We start from the raw sequence: 26,519 nt of genomic DNA, 5'->3' as shown, positions 1-26,519 counted from the left end.
CCAGACCCGGGAACATTGAACACTTTTTGTTCCGTCGGCGGGATTCGAACCCGCGACCCCCGGCTTGAGCTACCGACGCGCTCACCACTGAGCCACAGAGGTCGTCAATTGCCTATCTCCATAACAAGTAGGTGTATAGCTAACAGGTTTAATAGCGGAATATATATGAGCCGTGTGTAGATTGCTGTCCAGTTGTGTTTACAAACGCGCGTGGTCGACTGCCTGACCATGACTTTGAAGTATATTTTAGTATTCATAGTGCTATGTGTAAATGTCAACTGCAAATCTACATGTACGTGCTGTTTTATTAAGTGAATTATTTTACGTTTAATGTGAAAATAACGATCATATTAATTTATAAAGAAATGTAACATGTTCATTTTATATTTGCCAAGTATCAAAAACAAACAGTTGCAGTTTACATCAACATGCGACCGTTTAAAAATCGAACGTGTATTCTTCGTGTATTATCGGTATTTCAAAAGAGCGCCGAAATTCCAAATCTGAAATCCGAGTGAAAAGTGGAATTACTGATCGCACAAAGTTTTTATTAATTTTTTAAATACTTAATAGTAACAATAATAATTGTATTCACTTGAATTAATAGGATTATGTCACAGTATTAGGCGACTCATATCTCACCGTATAACGTATGTATGTGTATAATATCTCATACTAGATATTTTGTTTTATCATCTTACGTTTCTTCAATCTGTTATACAAATAATTTAAAACATCTACATTCTATTGATTTATTAGAAACACAGAACACTCCAAAGTCTTAACTCTACATTCGCGTTTCCCACTTCGTACATTAAATATTTAGAATGTTTGAGTGTATGAATATGTTTTCAGATAAAATATGTGTGCCGGTGCAGCATTTGAAAGCGTGCGAGGATATGCTGGAAGTGCCTACGAAGAGCAAAGCAATATTGGAGTGTATACCGGCTAGGGACAGGTAATAATTTTACATACCTACTTACTTTAATATTTAAATGTAAAGTTTTGCTGCAGAATAAGGCCTTATGTTTTGGCAAAGATCTCTATGTTTGTGTTAAACAAACGAACACGAATTTATAGTACGGTCTTATAGAAAGCCGGAGAAAAAATTACATTGTTTCTGTATGTGTGAGATTACCGAAGGCCCGTTCAGGGAATTTTGAAAAAAGTTGCAAGTTGCAACTTACAAATGTTGCTCAAAATACATGTGCCTTACTATAGAGAAATAACAAGAGTGTTCCAGGTTTTTAAACCACCCTGTCTACTCTCAATGTAGAGTTGGCCCATCTATACCAAAGTGTTTATAATTGGTAGTACTAGCAGAGTAGGTAGTAGGCAAAGAATTCTATTTATTTGGTAGTAGGTACCTATGTATGAAACATTTTCAATGATTTACTTCTAATTGATAAAACTAGTGCAGTGGTCCCCAACCTTTTTTTCAAACAGGCCACAAACATGTCGCGGGCCGCAAAAATTATTTTTAGGGTTAAAAAACAACGTTCAACCAAATTTCACGACAACTTTATATTATTTTGTTGGTGGGCGTGAATTTCAAAATGTTTTAACATCACGCGGGCCACAGATACAGTCCATACAGGTACCTATTGTCTATGTTAAATTATGAACAAAACTAGATAACGATAACTAGATAACAAAACTAGATATAGTCAAATTTGTTTATCGAACGGGAACTGTACATTTTTTCCGGAATAAAAAGTATCCTAGATGTCCTCTCCCGGGACTCAAACTCAAACTCTCCATACCCTGCAAAATGGGTTCAGCGGTTTGGCTTAGAAACTAAAGAGACAGTTACACAGACACACTTTCTTATTTATATTATTAGTATTTTATATGTATTTATGTTATATTTTAATATAGTATACGAATTACCTTTCCGTTTCTATATTAAGTAATATAGTTAAACGTAATGTCAACATTAATTAAGATAGATAACCTCTCCGGGTAAGCTATCAGTGTTGCGGATTTATTTTCGTGTTCGTTGTTTTAACAATGACATTGATAAAGAGAGGTTCGTCGTATTTTGTTATGAGTGAGGAAACGTACTCTATTATTCCACGTGACAAAGTTAAAAAAAGAAAAATGTAGCTTAATGCAAATAAATTAAGCTACATTTTCCTAAAGATCGCTGCAAAACTCTCTACTAAAAAAAGTTGATGAAAGATGTTTCTCTAAAATGAAGGTTTCTTATTTGTTTTAGTTTTTTAATTAATGGCAACATTTGAGATGTAGCTTCGTTCCTTATTCGATCCTATGACCTATCGTAATACTTGCTAAATGAAGCGCTATTTCACGCTGGTTTTATGAATACTGAATGAGATATTAGTTACTTTTTACCGGCAGCACAGCAATCGTCCTGTCACTTGGGACCAGCGTTGCCAGAATTTTTTGTGTCAAAAGAACATTTCGAGTGAAAATAGCGGGATTTTTCCGTCAAAAGCGGAACATAGTTAAAAATGTATAAAATGAAATATCAATTTTTTTTGGAATTTTTATCTTTTTATTTAACTTAAAATAACGTTTACGTGACAATAGATAGAAAAAGTACTACTTCTGGATTTTCTATGGCTACTTTTAAAGTAGCCATAGAAAATCCACCCCTCTATCTCCCACACTCTTATCTTCGTTACACAACTTTCATTCGCAGCACGCTGCGCGTACGATCGAGTTATCCCCGAAAAGCGGGAAAAAACAAAAATCTGAACCTGTCCCACGCGGGACATTATTAGGTGTCTAAACTAAACACACTAGGCCGAAGTTACGCTGCGGAAATTCCGCATGATTACGCCTGAAATGTCAAACGCATACAATATACGGACGGAACGCGACGGCATAGTGTGTCATCGGTAACGTCTGGCAATGCTCCTTGGGACCCTTTTTTTATGAAATAAGGGGGCAAACGAGCAAACGGGTCACCTGATGGAAAGCAACTTCCGTCACCCATGGACACTCGCAGCATCAGAATAGCTGCAAGTGCGTTGCCGGCCTTTTAAGAGGGAATAGGGTAATAGGGGAGGGTAGGGAAGGGAAGGGAATAGTTGAGGGTAGGGAAGGGAATAGGGTAGGTGTTAGGGGATTGGGCCTCCGGTTTTAGTGAGTTTACTCACTCACTCGGCGAAACACAGCGCAAGCGCTGTTTCACGCCGGTTTTCTGTGAGAACGTGGTATTTATCCGGTCGAACCGGCCCATTCGTGCCGAAGCACGGCTCTCCCACGTATAAATCCCACGTTGCTCTCACTTTAAGAAGTGAAAATAACTCACATTAACCGCTGTAACTTCTGTAACTGTCTATCCGCCGAGCTGCATTATAGAGTATACTGCTGTATGTGCTGAGCTGTAAGACTCTTACAACTGTAACTGTATATCTTGAGACAGCAATGCAACAGTCTGACAGCAGATATTATTTTATTACAATATCTTTGTTGTACAATCCCCGCTGTGTAACGGCTGTTGCATTTCGATACATTTTTCGCAGACACCATAATATATTACAATTTACCTGTTGCTGTCGCAATATACACTCTACCGATTGTAGAGATATACTTTTTTCCTGTTGCTGCCGCCTTTTAATTTTTCAAAATCATCCTACCGCTCGACTGTCTCATGCTGAAGTGTCCTGCCAGGGTGGAATGCTTGAACTACGTGCAGCAGCGCCAAGCTGACTTGGTGCCGGTGGACCCCGAAGACATGTACGTCGCCTCCAACATCCCCAACCAGGACTTCGTGCTGTTCCAGGAGTATAGGACGGATGAGGAGCCTGATGGTAAGTGGAGGATAGTGGACAGAACATCTAAATCTATATATATAAAACTCAAAGGTGACTGTCTGATTGACAGAGTGATCTATCAACGCACAGCCCAAACCACTGGACGGATCCGGCTGAAATTTGGCATGCAGGTAGATGTTATGACGTAGGCAGTCCCTAAGAAAGGATTTAGATAAATTCCACCCCTAATGGGATAAAATAGGGGATGAAAGATTGAAAATAATAATACCTCTTGATGCCTTGGCACTACTAATATAATATTATATTCTGTGCCTTGGCATCGCAGCATCCATATTGGACTGATATTGTTCTAGTTTTTTTTTATTGAAAGCTGACATGATCTTATAGTGAAAAGCCGTACATTTTTCCACAACAAAATCTGTACTATGTCCTTTTCCATCCCTCAAAGTACCTCTACACCAAAAAGTAAATCGGTTCAACCGTTTAAACATGAAGAGGTAACAGACAGACACATTCGAATTTATAATATTAGTGAGAATTCTTAAATTGAATGGGACTCCAAAAGCAAAAGTTCGAAAAACCTTTGCCTTACATCCTATGTCTGAAAGACTCAACTTAAATGCCGACGACGCACCTGCATCTCTTCTGATGTTGCGAGTGTTTATGGGCGACGGTAGTTGCTTTCCATCATACGACCCGTTTGCTCGTTGGGGCACCTTTATTTTATAAAAAAAAATAAAAAAAAGACTACGTAGAGTTTCAAGAACCACTTTGTAACGACCAAGTGATGTCTCAGTCATCGATCAATTGTGCACTTATTTAAAGTGAACAGTTTAAGCATTTAAGAAAACAATTTTACAATTGAAAATAATTCGCGACCTTATGTTAACTGGGTTAAAAGGAAATTATGTAATTCTCGTCATCAGAGCTAAGGAGAATTAACAGCTTACCACAGGGTTTCAAATAAAAATTTAGGACGTTACTATTTTCAAATTTATCCTCATCCTCTTATAAAAAAACAGCGAATAACTATGTAAGGTCCGCTTATATGTATATAGTTCACTGTGAAAGTAACAGCGGTTGAAGGAGATTTTTTTGCGATTTGTAATGGCATAAGCGCTCCAGCGTGGCAGCGTCATGAATTAATTGAATGAAAAAAATACGTGTGGCACTCGGGGATTGCCGCGGTAAAGCTATTGCACAGCATTTTTATCAACTTATGCAATTGTAATTAGCATATGCCTAGTCGCACTCACATAAACACCGTGCCGAAGTCTGACAACGCCTCACGTCGGAGGTGTTAGGTTTTTTCGTTACGAAATTTCTTGATTCGGTCGCCGCACTAAAAGCTTGCGATAAAAGCTATGCAATAGCTTAAAAATCTCTTTTAGTGCCGTAACTTTCACAGTGTAAGGGACACATAATAAACTAAACTTATGGATGAAATTACTATGGAACTCCCTGCCAGCCAAAATCAGGCAAGCTAAAACTATCGAAAGTTTCAAAAAAATGCTTAAGAATCATTACCTTAGTATCTAGTAGAGATTTCGTGCGAAGGAACTGTAAGCTATAATATATTACAATATTGTATTTATTTACCTTTGTGTATTATATTTTATTTTATTAAAATATATATTAGTTTGTTTATATCTAGTATTTGTGTATTAGTATATTTTTAAATAGTATTTTATCGTAACATATTTTTAGAATAGGATTTAGTTTAAGATTGTTCCTAGGTAATTAAGATGTATGATAAGCCTAATTTAATTTCTAGTTCTGTCTTATTCCAACTCAAGCAGCTTGGAAGAAATCGCTTTACAGCGATAAAGCCGCCTTTGTGCTCATGCCGTGTTATTGTGAATTTCCTTTATTTCATGTTTTGTATAATATTTTGAGCACAATAAAGCATATTCATTCATTCATTCATTAAACCTACACCACCGAAACTCTAAAGGTCAATTTATAATAGCGCAGAGCCGAAGCGAATTCCCAAAAACTGAACACAGATAATTCAACCTTAACTCCAGAGTGCATACATTACTTCTACGAGGGCAATCAGCGTTGGTCGGGCGCATCCACGCGAATTCGCGCGGATGCGATTAAATTCTCAGAAGTAATGAAGTGCGTTGACGCTTTGGAGTTAGGGCGTGTTCATATGACTACGCGCACAATCCGCCTACACGCAGCAACCGTCTTTTCACCGCGTACACGCAGCTACCGCGCAGCTACCGCGCAGCTACCGCGCAGCTACCGCGCAGCTACCGCGCAGCTACCGCGCAGCTACCGCGCAGCTACCGCGCAGCTACCGCGCAGCTACCGCGCAGCTACCGCGCAGCTACCGCGCAGCTACCGCGCAGCTACCGCGCAGCTACCGCGCAGCTACCGCGCAGCTACCGCGCAGCTACCGCGCAGCTACCGCGCAGCTACCGCGCAGCTACCGCGCAGCTACCGCGCAGCTACCGCGCAGCTACCGCGCAGCTACCGCGCAGCTACCGCGCAGCTACCGCGCAGCTACCGCGCAGCTACCGCGCAGCTACCGCGCAGCTACCGCGCAGCTACCGCGCAGCTACCGCGCAGCTACCGCGCAGCTACCGCGCAGCTACCGCGCAGCTACCGCGCAGCTACCGCGCAGCTACCGCGCAGCCACCGCGCAGCAACCACGCAGCGTCCACTCGGTTGCTAGGGTATCCATAAATTCACCCGCAGTTTACTAATGGAATTCAGATAAATATGTGTACGTATACACTTACGCAAGCATGATTGAACATCAAATCAAAAGAAATTTACCTTGTTTATTTTTTTCTGCATCTGGCATTGTCTCAAAACCTTCTATTAATATAGTACATATTTCATGCCACGCTTGCAAAGTTTTACGTTTGCCTTTGTATATTTCGAGAGTCTTGTCCCACAAGACATCCCTTTCTTCTATTAACGAAATTAATACCTCTGACGACATCGCACAAAGGCAACAGGCATGAGGCATCCGTCGCGCGGTCTCAAAGGGAATGAGTAATGACAGAGTCAGACACACTAGCCGCGCGGGCGGTGATCGTAGACTGCTCTGTCGCTGCGCGTAGGCTGTGCGGTGGCTGAGCGTACGCTGCGCCAGTGATGCCAGATTGGGGGGAATCCCCCCAAATTTGGGGGTTTTTTTAGGTGATAGGGCGAAAATTGGGGGGAACAATTTTTTGGGGGGATTGTTGGAGGAAAAAATCTGGGAACAGACGGCGAAATCTAAGTACTATGGGCCCGTTTTTACCCTTTGGTTACGACTTACGGAACCATAAAAATTATCAAGGAGCTCGTGAAGATGCTGATTCTATAAAGATTGGACGCTATTGCAGAAATAGTGTACATTCATCGTATCCATTTGTGAAATTCCCATTCATAATGAACAAAATTTTTCTTTTATAATTTGTGGGGGGATTTTTCTTGAAATCCCGAATTTTGGGGGTATTTCGGGGAACACTTGGGGAGAAACCGAGTTGGCCGTCTGGCAACACTGCGCTGCGCGGTCGCTGCACGTTCGCTGCGCGTACGCGGTTTTTGTGGAAATATTTGAAAATAAGCTATATGTAATTAGCATAGAATTCAAACTGTTTTAACGTTTGGGAAAACACGCGACGCGCGCTGAATCCGCGCGTGCAAAAAACGCGCACGTGTGAACACCGCCTTAAGGTTGAATTTGTTATGTTCAGTTTTAATAATTCGCTTCGATGCGCTTCGACTCTGCACTAGTATAAATTGACCCTAAAGTATAACAGTAATCATTTTGTTTTGTAATTTGTTACATAAATCCATATCCAATTCAATAATATAGCCTCAAAATGATCTGATAAACTACTCGCACGTAAACCTCGTTCAATTTCCATCGAAAATATTTATACTCATCAAAGTTAATCCCGGTTTACATATCAAAAGATTAAATTTAACGGAAAATTCATTACACGTATTTCGCTGGAGACTAATAGGCCGGAATTAATTGGGCTCAGGTCAGCGGGTCCGCTTCTGACCTTTTTTATCCTTTCATAGCGTTATAAATATAAAAGGGGATGGAATTTTTTTGATAAACCGCATCGGTTAACGTTTCATCATGATGATGGCAAATATCCGTACTTCCATACTAATATTATAAATGCGAAAATGTATCTGTCAGTCTGATACCTCTTCACGCCCAAACCGCTCGCGCTGAACCGATTTTGCTGAAAGATATGAAAATACTTTCAGTCCCTGGAAAGGAAAATGTACGGTTCCCACGCGTTTAACGAGTTTTGGTGCAACGGAGTTGCGGGCGTCATCTAGAACAGCTATCCCCAACCCGCGGCCGGCCGCGGGTTGGGGATAGCTGTTCTAGGCCGCGGCCCGGATCTGTGGCCCGCGCAATGTTAAACCATTTTGAAATTCACGCCCACCGGCAAAATAACCTTTCGATGGCGGAAAAACGAGACACAATAGCCTATCTATTGTTATCGCGGCCGGATGCGGCCGCTTGGGGCTTCATGAAATAATGTAAACTCGACGTAATTTTTTTCCACCATTTAAATTATTAATTTTGAAGAACGTTATTTTTTAACTCTAAAAATTTTTGTTGCGGCCCGCAACACAAGATGAAAACATGTTTGTGGCCCGTATGGAAAAAAGGTTGGGGACCACTGATCTAGAAGAATATATTTGCCATCATCATGACTTCTGGCCGGTTTCTGAGGTTGACTATAGTTTATGTGTTCAACAGCGTTGTTGATAGGTTAAACTTTAGTTAAAAGCGGTAATGAATAGATAAACTTCTGTCAAAATCGGAAACCGCCATTGAAAGATATTAGAAGCTATCACGGACATTTTCTACATACGGCCTAATCAATGTGTTCATTTCTTTTAGTCAAAAATTGATTAATATAATTATTATTATAGTAAGATCGGGGAAAAAAAAACATTTTTAGCAAAAACAAAAAAACAAAGCCTTTGGCCTGCTTGTCACTTTTAGAAATACGAAAATATACTTGAAAAAAGATATCAATATTTTCATACGAGTAACAAAAATAAGATTTTATGTAAATAGCAGAATTTCTGTTCATCCAGCGACAAAACTGGATAAATAACTAAAATATTTGCTACCTTTAGCGGCTTTTTCACCACTTCCTGATAAGTTCCAGATAGGCTATCCACAACTTATCTTACATATACTCTTTACTCTATCTATCAGATAAGTTGTGAATAGCCTATCCACAACTTATCAGGAAGTGGTGAAACAGGCCATTATTCTAGTTTCGACCTGTAGCATTTTAAAATGGAGTTCATTGTAACTGTTTTTGGGGTCCACTAAAATGTGCATTTAATTATACTTATGGGCTGCATTGCGAGTTGGGACATTGCATTGAGATCCGAAGATACAAAATGTCAGTTCGTTGCGCAAGACGACAGGTGAAAGCAGTTCCAAATTTGAAAACTTGTCTTTTGTTTTTTTTTCGTCTCGAACAACTAGCACTGAGTGAACTTAGACAGCTTTGATTAAACAACTTCTTATCTAAAAATTAAAATTACTTTAATCTTTAGATAATATTTTTTAATTATTAGTAAATTAAGAACCAAAACATAAAATGAAGTTGTACCTAGTACTTACTAATTATAAATTATTTATATCTGGTACCAACGTATTCACGGTATTACAAATTCGACCTTTAACAAGAAAAACCTTTAACAAAATATATTCAGGGAATGTAGCCCCTTTTTATTAAAAAATTCTTAGCCTCCGTAGCTATCCATTTGTATGTGCCTGGACTCTGGAATAAAACTGAAATGAAATTTAAGTATCTGTTAATTTATCTAAAATACTGGTATTTGGTGAACAGTAATAAGAGCAAAGAAAATAACTCAGGATATGGTATCGTCTTTTCACTGTCATACCTAAAATGTTGAAATGGCTCCAAACTATGGGGCAAATAATTATACAACGCTTATTGCCTGGATACACCTGGATAAGTGCCTGACTTATATTGAATAGGTATGCTAGTTCTTCAGAACAGGAATCATTGAATAAAAAAATGGTGCCTATTGACTAAATATTTCGTAGTTTTTTTAACTTATATATCTTATATATAAAATTCTCGTGTCACAATATTAGGCTGCGTACTCCTCCGAAACGGCTTTACTGATTTTAATCAAATTTTATATGCATATTCAGTAGGTCTGAGAATCGGCTACTGGGGGTACTTTTTATAATGATAAGTGCATTTGTTGAATAAATAATAGTAAATTATTACAACTCGAGACTGACGGCGACCATTGTTTGTGCGACGGGCTAGCGATGGACGTTGCCATGGTGACATACTTATTTAGTCACTTCAATAAAATAATACAGGCGAAATACTTCATATGGCAAAGAAACGTTTGCCGGGACAGCTAGTATTTATATAAACTTCAATTTGCTAAGTATTTAAATATTTCATAAAGCGAAATATTAAGCCATTCATTAAAATTTAAAGAAACAATTTCTTATGATGGCGGCTCCTTTATTGTTCTAAAGACAAAAGCACTCGAAATTACTTATCTTTTCATACAATGAAAATAATTAGCTATAATTCAAGTCTATAAAAGGACTTATTTATTATATTTTGTTAATTTGTTATTTTAGCTCAAACTGAAAAGTATTGAAACTAAAAACAAAGGAATACTTTTTCTTATAAAATCACAAAAACTCTTTTTACCTTGTTGTACAATCCATACAAAACATAAAAATGTTAAAGCTTTATCTTTAATTAAATATATAAAATAAAAAACTAAGATGTGATACCAAAAAAATTTGAACTATCCTTAATTTTGTATATGTACCCAATTGTGTATGGCGGCAGTAAACAGCTGCTGTGAACCCAGAACCGTCCGAGGGCGCAGATAAAACCTTTTCTCACTTTTTTTGGTAAAAAAGTGGGCCCCGTGCGAGTTTCTTACGCCGGTTCTTCTCGCCGGGTCAGTTCCCGAACCGGTGGTAGGCATCATGTAGACGTTCAGAGAACATTTGCAAAAATTTATTCTGAATAAAAAAGTTTGAGGTTGGGATGGGAAGGGAAGGGAATAGTGGAGGGTAGGGAAGAGAATAGGGTAGGGGATTGGGCCTCCGGTAAACTCACTCACTCGGCGAAACACAGCGCAAGCGCTGTTTCACGCCGGTTTTCTGTGAGAACGTGGTATTTCTCCGGTCGAACCGGCCCATTCGTGCCGAAGCATGGCTCTCCCACGTCTATGCCAAACGAATTTTGGTGCAACGGAGTTGCGGGCGTCAAAGTATTTTAATAAGTTACGTACCTGTAACTTATTCGGACATCGCGATCCATAGGCTGATGGTCCTTCGTATTTTGGTCGCATTATAATTATATCAAGCTAAAAAATCACAACTAAGTACATACTGAAAATGACTTTATTATATCTCTATCTGCCTATGAATCAGTTTATATTTTCTGTAGTAGTTTATGAAAGAGTTTGAGCTCTACTTTTTTCATGGCCTCATGAAGTTGTATACAAATTTCAAACTTTTGCATCTATTATCTTATCTTATATCTTTAAACGAGTAATTTTTGCATATATATAATTAGAATCTCGGAATCGGCTCCAACGATTTTCATGAAATATAGGGGGCGATAAATCGATCTAACTAGGAATCATTTTTAGAAAATGTCATTTTATTCGTGTTTTATCGAATACCGAGCAAAGCTCGGTCAAATAGCTAGTTAATATTAAAACGAATATAAAATATTATTTAATAAAAATGGCACTCGAAAAAAGTGGAGACTTAAGAGTCAACAAGGTAGAATTATTTCCGCATATAAATTCACACATTACTCTATGTCGACGTGAAAAATACCTGAATTTAATTGAATATTAAAATATTGCCACAAAAAAAGTTATTTCATAGCTTGAAAGAATCCATGCCAGTTTTATTGTCATAAAATAAAAGTATGTTCGCCGGTCTCATCCGATAAAGTTCTTCAGATCGTTACAGAAGAAACATAACATCGGTCTTATAACTAGCGACAAAGATTTATATTAGGACGTTAGAATATATGTCCTTAACATTACGTTGAAACGACAATAGTCTTAATTAATCGTAAAAGAAGGTAATTTTAAAATCTGTAAAACTACAAAAAATAAACAAAACGTACCGAAAATATATGTATTAAAAATGAATTAAAAATTTTGTTAGTAAAATAACCTGCTAAACTAAAACTAAAACTCGAGAATGGCTGAACCAATTTGGCTTATACGATATATCGAAATATTCGTGAAAGTCCAGGGAAGGTTTATATAAGAAGTTTTATCTTCATGTATAATATTATTATTCTTTTCTTTTTTTTAAATGAAATAAGGGGGCAAACGAGCAAACGGGTCACCTGATGGAAAGCAACTTCCGTCGCCCATGGACACTAGCAGCATCAGAAGAGCTGCAGGTGCGTTGCCAGCCTTTTAAGAGGGAATAGGGTAGGGAAGGGAATAGGCCCCCCGATGGTTGCACGCCTTGTCGTGGCGGTGGGGCTTAGTAACCGCGGCTTGGACAACCGCGGTGAAGCAAAGAGGCAACCAGGGCCGGCCGGTGTCGCCGCCTGGCCCGAGGAGGGCGCTCCCAGCGGACTGGAGGAGTCCGCTGCGGATGCGCACCGAGGTGGGGCCGCAGAGGAAGAGGCAAGTAGGTATTACGGTGCGCCGCTTGCCCTATCCTCTGCGGCCGAGGACGGATCGCGGGGGGGGGAGGCATTGTGGTAGGTTGCCGCTTTCCCTACCCCCCCCTGCGAGCTGGCGGGGCCGTTCCGTTTGAACGGCATTGGTGGGGCCGCAGAGGAAGAGGCAAGTAGGTATTACGGTGCGCCGCTTGCCCTATCCTCTGCGGCCGAGGTGTGGTCGGTGGCAGAGCCACAGACCTGATCTGCCACATGGCCTCCAAGTAGCAGACTCGGGGGGCGTCTGCTACAGTCTTGGTGGGGGCCGAGGAGGAGGGCGCACGTGTTGTGCGCCCATCGTGGAGTCTTCGGGCCGCTGGCGGGGTCGCAGATGTGTGTATCGTTCCTGTGGCCCCGTCAATACGCGGCGTGGCGGAAGATGGGGGGGGGGTTTTAGTGGGTATACCGTGGTCTCATTAGCTACGGGAGTCCCACATAACCACTCGGGTCGCCCCCTGCGCCTGGGTGGTATGCGTAATGCATTTCCCCCTCCGGAAAAAAAAAAAAAAAAAAAAAAAAAAAGGGAAGGGAATAGGGGAGGGTAGGGAAGGAAATAGGAGAGGGTAGGAAAGGAAACAGGGTAGGGGATTGGGCCTCCGGTAAACTCACTCACTCGGCGAAACACAGCGCAAGCGCTGTTTCACGCCGGTTTTCTGTGAGAACATGGTATTTCTCCGGTCGAGCCGGCCTATTCGCGCCAAAGCATGGCTCTCCCACACTAATTCATTGTAATGACATTAAAGAGTGAATAGAAATACATAGGTTTTCAATAATTAACATAATATTAAGCTCTTCATGTCAAACGTTACTTGATCGAAAAGGAGTAGAGTAAGTAAGGAGAAGAGAAGACCGCCGGCGCGACGTATGAGAGCCTAGAGGAAGTAACAAAATGTATGCCTCCTGAGTCCTGTGGTCTCATTTTCTCAATAGCTGCTCTATTACTTTTATTATTTATATTATTGATAAAGGAGGCTACGAATAAAACAGCAGTTTTATTCGTATTTAGTCTAACGTATCTAACCATTTAAATCCTTGGCTAGATGAGAATGGAGATAGAATGTATAATATTATGATTATATGACGTAACCGTAATATGTTCGTTTTATTACTTTCACCAAACGTATCGTTGTGATCTTTTATTTTGAGTTATGGATTTAGCTGTGACATTAGGGTATTTAGGTATTATGGGGATAGCAATAAAAAGATGGTAGATTTATTTTCATTATGGTTAAAGGCCTCCACATTATGTGGTGATAAATAACCATGATAGTGAATTTGTCTTTAACGTACATGCTAAAGACAAATTGTTTACTATCATATGGTTTTAGAATCGATGTCGTTTTATCGACTGTACACGTTTTAACACATTTATTTATCACTGACCAACATGGAACATATTTGCTTGATAAATATTAATATTATCGAAAAAAAATTATAACAGTAATTCTTATTGATTTCGATTACGGTCAATATAGAATAATTTATAGTATTAGCTCGTAAGTGCCTTGCCAAACTTCCTTGGTCTCCAATTATGCTCCAAGTTCCAACCAACGTTCTTACTTATAACACACGTTTGAGACTTGACTTATTACAGTCTATTCTGGTAGTAGGTTAAGTACCGAGTAATGTCCTTAAAAAGTTTCTTCCTTTTGTCTTATAAAGTAAATTATTAATAGTTGTTTTGTCCAATAGTAAGTAACAGCGCTTGTATTGTTCATCTGCGAAGAAAACCGTGATAAATAAGAACGATAAGATTAATTGGGCAGCTGAAACTAATTACATTGGCAGGATTCTGTGCATGATAGGTCTGACAGGGCAAGGTTTTGTTGTAATGAAATTATCTTTGACCTTTAGCGCCCTAAGGTTCTTTATTAGACACAATGCGCAATATAAGTACCGTATGTTTTTAATTTTTAGCATTGCGTGTAATAAGACATAGTCCCTGATCTTCAAAACCGAGATAGACTTATCCATACTTCCATACTATACTAATATTATAAATGTGAAAGTGTTTCTGTGTGTCTGTCACCTCTTCACGCTCAAACCGCTGCACCGATTTTGCTGAAATTTGATATGGAGATACTTTGAGTACCGGGAGAGGACATAGGATACTTTTATTCCGAAAGATGTACGGTTCCAGCGCGATAAACGAGTATTGGCGCAACGAAGTTGCGGGCGTCATCTATTTCTATATAAATTGCTGAATTTCTACAGTCTAGCTATCGTGGGTTTTGAGATAACTATGTATAACCTGATGTTAGACAGGTCTCAATATAGGATATCGTTTTTACACAATGGGTACGGAACTCTACAAATATGTCGTGCGAGAAAATACAAAATCATAGTTTTGTCACAAAACAATACAATAATGATTATATTATGTTAACTAGATGACGCCTACAACTCCGTTTCGGTAATCTCGTGAGAGCTGTACGTTTTTTCGGGGTTAAAAGTATCCCTTGTCCTTTCCCGTGACTCATAGTATTTCCATACCAAACAGCAAAATCGATTCAGTGGTTCGGGCGTGAAGAGGTAACAGACAGACAGACAAACTTTGATATTTATAATATAAATATGGAAGTATGGATGTAAGTAATAATTTTTTTTCTACAGCGGAGTTTCGATACGAGGCAGTGATAGTGGTGCACAAGGATCTGCCAATCAACAGCCTGGATCAGCTGAAAGGACTGAAATCCTGCCACACTGGAGTCAACAGGAATGTTGGATATAAGGTAATTTACCACCTTACTAATAAAGTTAGATAAAACGCCGAATTAGTGGCACTTTCACGACCGCCGCGCAGTCACAGAAATGTAAGTGCCTCTTCACATCCATGCTGGCCCACTAAAAGCTTTGTCCACACTGTGCCTTTTTTTGTTCATCAAGGGCATGCGTTATAGCGCAGTCAACATCGCACGTGACTCGTGAGGCATGCCCGCGACGACGCTACGACACTTTTCTTTCCAACGTGGGTGGATTTTGACGCATACAATAGGCTTGATGACTATATTTTTTTCTTATTGGTAATTGAAAGACCCTTAAAAAATAGAAACATCGCTGAAAGAATGACTCTGATAGCTTAAAAATTCACCAAGATATGACAATTTAAACATCTCATAAAATAGACCTGCCCGAAGCGCTCCATACAAAGTGCTACGAAAGACTGACGTCACTCTTTCGTAGTTTGTACGCATCGGGAGAGAATTTCGTTCGATAGGTATGTTCAATATTGCGTTTATGGTAGTGGTTTCATAACAAAAGTTGCTTTTAATTGCATAAGTTATCGATTGGTATACAAATATTAAGAAATTTAATTGAAAAAAAATCGACTTGATTATCTAACTTTGAAGGCGCATAACAAAAAAAATAAAAATGCTATCGAGCTGTAATTTTGGGAACACTTATTTTTCACCGTGATTTCTTTATTTTATTAACAAAATTTGCTAATCTTTGACCTTGTCGTCATCCCTATGCCAAACGAAAGTTGAATAAAAAGATGATGACGAAAATTGAAGATGAAATTGCATAGTGCTAGCTAAAGGCCATCATTCTTTTCATCTGTGGATATACGCTGTGCATTTAATATTAGTAACTTACATTGTAAAAGCCGTCCTTTTTACATAAAAAACGGTATGTCCTTCAAGTTCGTCTCTCGTAGATAATTCAATACAGCAAAGTTATTCATGAATAATAAGAATATACGTGATCGGAATTCTTGAATGTTGAGAACTATTTATTTTTATTCTTACATATTTTCATCATCATTAGTTCGTTCATGCTTTTAATGACAAGACTGGGTTTCGTTAATCGTTGGAAGTAGTTGAAGAACGCGAAACGTTTGACATTGCATGAGAATACTACTGTGTAGTTTGATAGAGAAAAAAACTAGGTCTTTACATCCGTTGTGGATGATTTATACAGTATTTTTCAGAGCGAAGTAACCACTCCTCAAATACTGTAGTGCCTGGGACAAGATTTAAATGTCCGTATGGTTGCCCAAGCGCATACGGCATTCTCGCATCATAGTCGGCCTAGTCCAGAGGAAAGAATTAGTCAATATCTCTGGGACCAACTATGTGCGGGTTTCCTCACGATGTTTTTCCTTCACCGTACGAGCGTCCGTATTATGTACTTGAGATCAGAAAAAGTCTCATAGGTACACGCCTCCACCCGGGTTCGAACCTGCACCCTCTAGGAGTGCGAACCGAAGGAACCGAGAACGGACTGGAATAAACTTAATAAACATAGCTGCATTAATATATATATATATATATATATATACTAGATGTCCCGCGCGGCTTCGCCCGCGTAAATTAGAAATTTTACAGAATCCGTAGGTACATTTTCCCATAAAAAATATTTCCCCCGTTTTTCCCACATTTTCCTGAGTTTCTTCTGTCGTATTAGTCTTAGAGTAATAATATAATATAACCTTCTCGATAAATGATGAGTCTTACTCGATAAATGATCTATCTAACACTGAGATAAGTTTTTAAATCGGACCTGTAGTTTCTGAGATTGACGCGTTCAAGCAAACATACTCTTCAGGTTTATAATATTAGGTAGATATAGATTTTTTTTAATTATCGCTTGACAAACTCGAGTCTCGATCTAAAAGACTATGAAATGGTATAATATGGTAGTGATGATGATGATGATGATGATGATGATGAAGAATGTAATTTGCATAGTAGCATATGCTTTCTGTTCTTAAAACAACGCCGAAACTCCCAAACTTGTATCTATAAAGAATCAGGAATTCTCTCAGCACCTTCCGAACCACGGTATACCAGGTATATCTCGGTGCAAAATCTTACTTGTTGGTAGCATATGCTTAGAATACTTCTCACGAAACCGAAGTCACCATATGTTTCCCTATAAGTTTTGAGGAGTTCCCTCGATTACTTATGGATCCTTCATCAGATCACCACTTTTCTGAATATAATACCAAATTGGGATGATACCCTATATACCAAAAGAAAAATTTTGAAAATTGGTTAACAAACGGCGGAGTAATCGTTGAATATAAGAAAACGAACATAACACCTCCCCCATTTTGAAAGTCGGTTAAAATTGTAGCCTATGTGTTATTTATTTAATATTTTAATCAGCACATGAATTGAATAACAAAATTTTTTTCAAATTAATCGTAGCACCATCTGTCAGGACAAACTAAAATTGAAATAGAATAATATTGAATGCGATGATAGCGCCGTCCGCCGGATCTAATGTAAAACATTCCAAAATCAACAACTCCTTATAAATAAGAAATTAATTGAAAAAACATTTTCCAGTAGACCAAACTGTAAATCTAAACCATTCTCGAATCTCCACGAACACACACAAAAAATTTCATCAAAATTGGTCCAGTCGTTTAGGAGGAGTTCAGTCACATACACACGCACACAAGAAATATATATATTAAGATATATATATATATATATATATATATATATATATATATATATATATATATATATATATATATATATATATAAATGTATTTCCAATTGTGTAAGTAACGCTATAACTCGATAACGGCTGAACCGATTCTGCTAATTTTAGTCTTAAAATAATCCTTCAAGTCCAGGGAAGGTTTTAAAGTGACACGAAGTTCACCGGGACAGCTAGTGTTGCATAAAAGCATTAGGTACAGCAAGATCGCCTTAAAATGTCATATACTTAATTTATTTTCTTAATATAACTCTTCTGTGGCTGAGTGTACACAGATTTTCATTTCCGCGATGGCATCTGATTACAAACTGCCCTCATGTACACAGACATTTATCGTCGAGAATAAAAACGAGAAAAATATTAGCTCTTTGTCTCCAAGCTTTTGAGGTTCTTTCAAGTGATAAATGTTGGTTTAGGTCTTAACATCATTTAAACTAGTCTTTATGCTTAATATTTTTATCAAGATTATACTATTTATTTATTATTAATTTTCGACAAAAAGTAATTGTATTACATTTTACTCGTCTATAGCAGTAAGGAAACCCTAGATTATAACACTAATTTTTCGGGATAAAGATTTACCTATACTATTTAAGAGTCTTATCAGCGGGGCTAAAACGGTCGCTTTGAAGAATCATGATAATATGAATCATAATATGATTCATTTTTCTAAAATCGCAAAATGCAACTCTGCTTGCAATTCATTTCTGTATTTTTGTACTGATTTGATATTTGTCAGTTTGACAGTTTTGACAATTCATATGCTGAATTGATTGAGAGGAATTGCTAAATGTGACCATTTTAGCCCCGCAGAACTTAAACCACAATATTATAATAGCATGCTAAAATACTAATTAGGTCATCACCCCTTTAGTAGTTTTTGCATTAAAAAGCCACAAATATTCGCTTTTATTATTAGTAGGGTTGCCATCCGTCCGGATTTCCCCGGATTTCTCCTAGTTTGAAGGGCGTCTGGGGTGCGTCCGGCCGGGTTTTTGAAAAGTGTCCGGTTGAAATCCGGACACTTTTGCTGAGAGAAATCCAACTTTTTAACCAGGCAGTAATTAACGAAAGATAAAAACTCGCTAAGCATACACACGGCTTCTAGCACAGACTTGAGTTAATCAGATTTTTACAAATTCTTGTTGGAAAAGCAAAAATTGGCAAGACGTTATCGTAAATACTGTTTAAGAGGTGTCCGGGGAAATAACCACATTTCGGCCAAATGTCCGGGAATTTTGTCGTGCCTGACCGGCGAAGGGAATGTGGGTGATGGCAACCCTAATGATTAGTGTCATCACTCAAATAAATACTTTCTACGCCCACTAACGACACAAATTGAAAAAATATCATTTGTGGAAAGGACTTACCGTCATAAAGCGAACTCTGGTCGTAGGAAATATGCCGCAGCCCTCAGGCAAATGTGTCTGATAAATCAAAAGGGTCGTAATGTTTTTACGAGCCCTAAATTATGTCGCCCTAGGACAACGATTGCCCTACTCCCAGATACATAGTTATAATAGAGTTCAATGTAGATAGTTTAAGAACGGGGTTACTTTACAAACTGATTTAAACTGGTTTCTGTAAATAAAATATAGGAAACCCCCATAAGTAAGAAGGCCCTTTAGTCAAAATGTATTCGCTATAGTTTTGATAGCGGGCATGGCGCTTACGATATAAAATCCCATACATTTATTACATTTTCGTTGTGAAAACCTGCGACTGCAATTCGATGTGGCCCTGTTTGCGAGTTGCGACGAATCGAAGATACTTACATATTATAGGATTATATTGTTGCAAAATAATAAACCATTTTTCCTGGAAAACGTTACTTTCATTTTTATATCATAATAAAGTTATAAAATGAGTAGTGACAATGAATTATGACTTGAAAAGTATTTAACAGGTTGTTTAATATTAAAAACTCATTTATACTGTTTTATAACTCAATAAATAACAATAAAGTGTTATGGTAGCTTTCGGTCAACACTACCAGTGTACCTACTACCTAGTCAGTACCTACCTAACAATGTACGTTTAGGTATAAACTTTTTATGAAAATGGCTTTTTGATTCATTTTGTAGATTTTTTTTAACCCTGTGCCAGTAATCCACCAAGCGACTTATTTTCATGGTGTTCACCAGATTCCCCTGACGATGCTGATGAAGAGATCAGTTTTCCCCAAGATGACTGACAGGGAGATATCACCGAAGGAGAACGAGCTACGAGCCTTCTCTACTTTCTTCAAGCAGTCGTGTATCGTTGGCAAATGGTCGCCTGATCCGAAGACCAATGCTGTGTGGAGTAAGTATGGTTTTTACACCAGCATTGCCTTGATAACACCTTCCCACTATTGCAGCTCGGTCGAGTCGAGGCTGGCCTAGCCCCTATCCTGCCTTACAGGATAGGGTCTAGGCCAGCCTCGACCGTTTAATAACAAATGGAAAGATACCTTTTTAATCTTAATCTATCGACGCTTCACACCACGTCAGTCTGGCCCCGTGGTAAGTACCTGAAGGACTTGTGTTACAGGTACCAGACAACGGATATATATATATTTAATACTTTTTATACTATACATATATTTAAGATTTTTATTATATGATACACATATTTAATACACATCCATGACCCAGGAACTTTGAAAAACTTTTTGTTCCGTCGGCGGATTCGAACCCGCGACCCCCGGCTTGAGCTACCAACGCGCTCACACTCGAAAAAACATAAATTGAACAGAAGTCTGTCATAGACGTAAGCGATTATTGCTTCATCAGAGAAGTGTTACAGGGAAATCAGAGGAGATCATAAGAATAATTGTTCCTATTATACAAAGTAAGGCACTTTGTTATTCACACTTATACATAAAATTACACTTAAGTTCTTGAATGCCCTTCAACCTCAAACTGTCAAGAACTTTGAAATAATTTCCGAGCCATCAAACACTAGCAATAACAATTTCAGCAGAACTCTTGATAGGCCTCAGACGTGCCTGGACTATATACGCAGAAGCCTTCAAACGTTTCCGAATATTCCAACAAAATTGTATTTCCACGAAGAAATTGTAAAGTTTCCTAAAACTAATTTATCTCGTCTGACGTTAATAGTTTGTTGGAACATCAATTTTCCGTCTTCGAACCACCTGTTGCCTCGCTCGAGATGCTCAGCGTTTATAAAAGTACGCCCTAAGATAAATTATGTAGCCAACAAAGTTTTGTTGTGCTTGAGTATTATATTTCTTGTTGTCTGATTGTGACAGCCTTGCGAGTGTTGTGAACGATTCTAACCGCCGTACTCAGAGACATTTAATTATTTAATGAAGAGTTTGCCAGATAATGTATGGGGCTTATGTCAAAATATTGAAATAATTACAATTAAGTAATTAATGTTCCACTCTGAGTGCGGCAGTATGTTCTTCATTAAATATTAGGTCAGAGTTATATTTTCAAAGCTTTGTGCACTTTTAACTCCCTGATTTGTTGATGATCCCATTAGTCTGACGGTAATCTCTATATCCGGTATATCGGTAGGTATTAAAGTCTTGTCTAGGTCACATGATCAACAATGTAATCTAAAATTAAAAGTCTATCCTAATCCTAACCCATGCATAAGTTTAAAATTATAAAGTATTTCTCTACTTTAGAATCAGAGTACAGTCAGCTGTGCGCGCTCTGCGAGCATCCAGACAAGTGCGACTATCCGGACAACTTCAGCGGTTATGAGGGAGCTCTCAGATGTCTGGCGCATAACGGTGGCGAAGTTGCCTTCACCAAGGTCATATTCGTGAGGAAGTTCTTTGGGGTGAGTTGTTACAATGATGATTACGTCTATTCAGTAGCTGATGCCATCTCTCTCCTCTCAAAGGATGTCTTCAGCTAAATGCCACATCGATCATAAGACTAGGGTTACACGGTCAGTCTGGTATCAGTATAGTCCATCGGTCTGATCTAGGCTGACGAAAGAATGATCATGTAACCGTATGATTCACGGACTGATCATTTTTTTATTATGTACTTTCCGACCATCATTCTGGCGTCAATCTGAGACTGATGGACTGAACTGATGCCAGACTGAACACGTAACCCTAATCTAAGAAATGATAGACAACAGAAACATAAATCACACAATATGTCCATCGTGGGCCAACAATTTGAATTAAACAACACGATAGGCTCTTATAGTTTTGCAAAGGAATGGCTTCACAACACCTTATTATCATCAATTTCAACACCAACAACATCCTCTTCCACAGCTACCAGTAGGAACCACTCCAGCAACACCATCCACAGAGAACCCAGACCAGTTCGCATACCTCTGTGTGGACGGGTCCAAAAAACCTATTAGAGACAAACCGTGCTCATGGGCTGCTCGACCCTGGCAGGGACTGTTGGGACATAACGACGTCCTGGCCTCGCTTACCCCGTTGAGAGAGAAGATCAAGCAGTTGGCTGAAGCAGGTTGGTTTACTAAAATTATAACTAGGCTTAAATTAAAACGTCTGTAAAAATGTCCTATCTTTTTGTATATCTGCTTGTTTCCCTTCTTCGCGCTTAAGCTACAGAACCGATTGTGATTGATTTGGCTTGGTGATACTTAAGTCCCGGGAAAGGACAAAAGAAAGTTTTTATCGCAGAAAAATGTATGGTTGCTGCGTCGAGATAAACCAATTACTAAGCGAAGTTCTAAGAACATTCAAAGCATAAGCTCAAATATCAATAAAATTTAACTGGTGTTATTCCCAAATAGACAAGTGACAATTTCACCACGTTGAACATCACAATCAGCAGAAATATCTAAACAAATCTAATAAAAGTCAATATAAAACACGAGGTCTGCTCAACATGATCCGTATCCAATATAGGATCAAAAGGCTCAGAATACTCCGAGACCCCTCGTACATAATGATACCGCTTTGAACTCGAAAGATATTCAAATCCGAAGCCTCGGCAAATATTTCTCGGATTTTTTATCGATAAGTAGAATGGATTGTGAATATAGATGTGTTGAGATGAATTTTTGCCGATATTGCTATTTTAAAACTCATTTTAGCGTGGTCGTCGAATTATTTGAATGGTCTAGGATTGGATACTTTGAAGCCAATAGCAATATTGCAAATCTCTTATTCATTTTTCATCCCGGGTATTTTTACCATGAAACGTCTTTTACCTGAAGAAATGGCAATCCATACCGTTTGCATTATAAATGCGAAAACATGTCTGGCTGGCTGGCTCTAATCTGCCTCTTACCGCAGAAACGGCTGAGCTGATTTTGGAGAAAGACATGCAGATATTTTAAGTTCCTTGAATAGAATCAAAACGTTCCCATTATACGAAGCTGCGGACAATATCTAGAATTAAATATATTCTCCTTTCCCAAAGGTAAGACAGAGAGGCCGGAATGGTTTGAGAAGGTGCTGGGTTTGTCAGAGAAGATCCACCACGTAGCAGACAATATCCCCATCAAGCCTATGGACTATCTCAACAAGGCCAACTACACTGAAGTCATCGAGAGAGGACATGGACCACCAGAACCTGTTGTCAGGTGAATTTTGACTGTCTGAAATTATTAAAATTGGAATGTTATATAGGTTTGGACTATGAGCTCTTAGTTGCCTCTTAGCTGTAAATTGTGTTAGGTATGTGGTATTTTAATTCTGATAGCCAACTAGAAAGACAAAAAAGAACTAAAAAACCGTTTACACGTCTTGTTGTCAGCAAACTTATGCTCCATTGAAGTTGTTATCACATCTAAGCGGCCCATCCCACAATAACCGTACCTTTCACAGGCTCTGCGTAACCTCCTCCGTGGCCCTGGCGAAATGCCGTGCCATGTCGGTATTCGCTTTCAGCCGCGATATCAGGCCCAGGCTGGACTGCGTTCAAGAGGCCAGCGATGAAGCGTGCCTTAAGAGTGTAAGTATTGACAATAATTTGAGGAAAGTGAGAAAAATTTGATCCAAGCTCTTCCTCTTGTATTGATCATTCATTATCTTAACACGAATAGACTATAGATCTTATAATAATTTTCTTTAGGTTCAAGACAACGGCTCAGATCTAGCCGGAGTAGACGCTTTAAAAGTTGCCACAGCTGACAAAATGTACGGTCTCCATCCCGTCTTCCACGAGGTGTACGAGAACAAACAACCCAAATATGCCGTAGCCGTTGTCAAGAAGGGCTCCAATATCAACAACGTGGATGATTTGAAGGGAAAAAGGTAAGAACATCTCTAAGCATGACCACCATAGTCTATAAAAAGCCTCCCTTAAGTCATACCGCTAGCTAGGATTATGCTTATGCCAGGGGTTCCCAAGCTGTGCGCCGCGGCGCCCTGGTGCGCCGTGGATAGGCAAGGAGGGCGCCGCCATGAGTCGATCCTCCATCACTATCCATAACCACAAATTTATAAAATAAAATTATAATAAGTAAGTAAATTATGAATTATACAAAGCAGGCAGATGATTAAATATTTGTTTATTACTATTTACTTGCTTAACTTAACCTAACTATAATCATTAAAGGTGTTTATTTATGTATCTTTTTGTAATCGCTAGGTAGAGAAATTCTGTCACGGCGCAGAGGCCCGCGCCGTGACAAAATTTTGATTTGTAAGTGTGCCGCAGGCTGAAAAAGATTGAGAACCCCTGGCTTATGCAATAATCCTCTTCAATTTCTTATCTTCCGTAGTGCTGATTCGTTTCCGTCTATACGATTGCCAAATTAGCTATTGAATGAATTCAAATGCTGTGAACAGCATAGTCTGCCTAGTCCAGGAGAAAATGTACTCCTGTATTATTTACTATTGATAGGCCCTTAACAAAAATAATAAAAAAATTAACCTACTCATACATCAGGGAATTTTCCACCTTTTTAGTAAAAGATGGCCCCGTGAGAGTTTGGTACGCCGGTTCTTCTCGCCGGATTAGTCCCCGAACCGGTGGTAGGCACCATAGACCCGACGTTCAGAAAAGATTTTGTAAAAAAATTACTCTGAATGAAATCATTTTGATTTGATTTGGAACCAACCATATGACATCTATTGAAACCACATTCTTTACAATAATTGGATCAGTAGTTAAAGCACTTCGCTGGAACAAACAGTATAATATTCTTTATCTCTTTTAGATCCTGTCACAGTTCATACAACACGTTCAGTGGTTTAGCCGCGCCGCTGTACTATCTAATCAGCAAAAACAAAATCTCCAATGATCAGGTAACAGAAATATTACAACAACATAATATTAGGTATAGGCTCTACATACAAAACATACGGTCGCTCTTGATTCAACGATTATTTAACTGTAATTTAATCATTAAAAATACTAGCTACTACTAGAGAGTTTATGACAAAATCCACATTAAATTAAAGTTAAGTAATTGTTAAATATCTCCAAATGCGGTCGTTAAACTTAATATTCTACCTACAATAGTATTTTTCGTAAATAAAAGTTTCATATTAATAATTAGTTTTTACTATGATTTTACTTTGTTTCAGTGCATAAAAAACTTTGGCGAATTCTTCTCGGGATCATGTGTGCCTGGAATTGATAAACCGGAAAATAATCCTACAGGTAACAAAATGAAGTAACAATACTTTAGGGTGTGTTAATGTCCCTTGTAGGCTTCGATCACTCTTGTAGGTTTCCAATTTTTAAACCGAAAGATACAAAAAAATGAAAATTATTTGGGGGTATTTGTGATTTTTTCAGGCATGGACGTTTCTCGTCTGAAGCAGCAGTGCTCAGGCGCCAGTAGCGGTGTAGCCTGCCTCGAGGATGGACGTGCGGATGTAGCTTTTGTCTCTAGTAAGTACATGAAAAATGAGTGTTGGTTCACATTAAAGTGCTGGTTCCCTCCATCATAAGATATCCGCCTAATTAAGAAAATTATGCCATATTTACGAGTATTTTTGCTTCATATGTAAAAGTATGACTCAGACATTTTCAAGCTGTCGCATTATAATAAAATTTGTTGGAGAAATTATCGCGACAAAGCGTACGTTTTTCGAATAAAGTTGCAGACTTCATCTAGTCTAGTACTTACACGTAGGTGGTCTAGTAGAGTAGAGACATAATAATTGTTACTATTATTAAGCTTGAGGAAAATAATTATTAAGTACTAAACTTTTAATATTTTCAGGTGCCGGCTTAAAGGATCTGAGTGCGGACGAGTACGAGCTCCTCTGTCTGAACCGTGAAAATGGCGGTCGCGACAAACTATCCAACTACCCCATTTGTAACGTCATGATGGCTCCTTCAAGAACCTGGGTGTCAGCCAAAGATTTCCTCTCAGACGTGTCCATTGCCTTCACACCGCTGAGTCTAGCCGAGTTGTTGGAGACCAAGACTGATTTGTTCAATATCTACGGAGAGTTCCTCAAGAATAACAATGTTATATTTAATGTGAGTATGATTATAGTTGGCTTTACAACCTCCTTTTACCAAAAATGTTTACTTACCAAACTTTTAAAAAATCCCAGAGGAAGTTTTTGTAAAGGGGTAATATAATTTTGTACTTTTTTTTCAGAATGAAGCTAAAGGGCTGGCTACAACGGAGAAACTAGATTTCGACAAGTTCAAAAACGTCCACGATGTTATGAACGCTTGTGGAGTGAAGGTGTAAA

General features: G+C 38.6%; 1 protein-coding gene across 1 annotated transcript; it reads left to right on the top strand.

The window, feature by feature from the left end:
* The first annotated feature begins 175 nt into the window (after positions 1 to 175).
* Positions 176 to 26,519, top strand: LOC121733531 (transferrin). Its single transcript, XM_042123799.1, has 15 exons — positions 176 to 292; positions 856 to 958; positions 3,643 to 3,782; positions 15,062 to 15,180; positions 20,047 to 20,206; positions 21,543 to 21,700; positions 22,152 to 22,356; positions 23,278 to 23,440; positions 23,685 to 23,811; positions 23,932 to 24,113; positions 25,022 to 25,109; positions 25,392 to 25,467; positions 25,606 to 25,701; positions 26,036 to 26,298; positions 26,423 to 26,519. Exons 1-15 carry the CDS (start codon positions 229 to 231, stop codon positions 26,516 to 26,518), a joined length of 2,040 nt encoding a protein of 679 aa, XP_041979733.1. The 5' UTR covers positions 176 to 228; the 3' UTR covers position 26,519.

Source organism: Aricia agestis, chromosome 14, assembly GCF_905147365.1.
Source record: "Aricia agestis chromosome 14, ilAriAges1.1, whole genome shotgun sequence".
NCBI classification, from domain to species: Eukaryota; Metazoa; Arthropoda; class Insecta; order Lepidoptera; family Lycaenidae; genus Aricia; species Aricia agestis.
The sequence above is the reverse complement of the archived record's forward strand: the minus strand, read 5'-3'. Positions and strand labels throughout refer to the sequence as shown.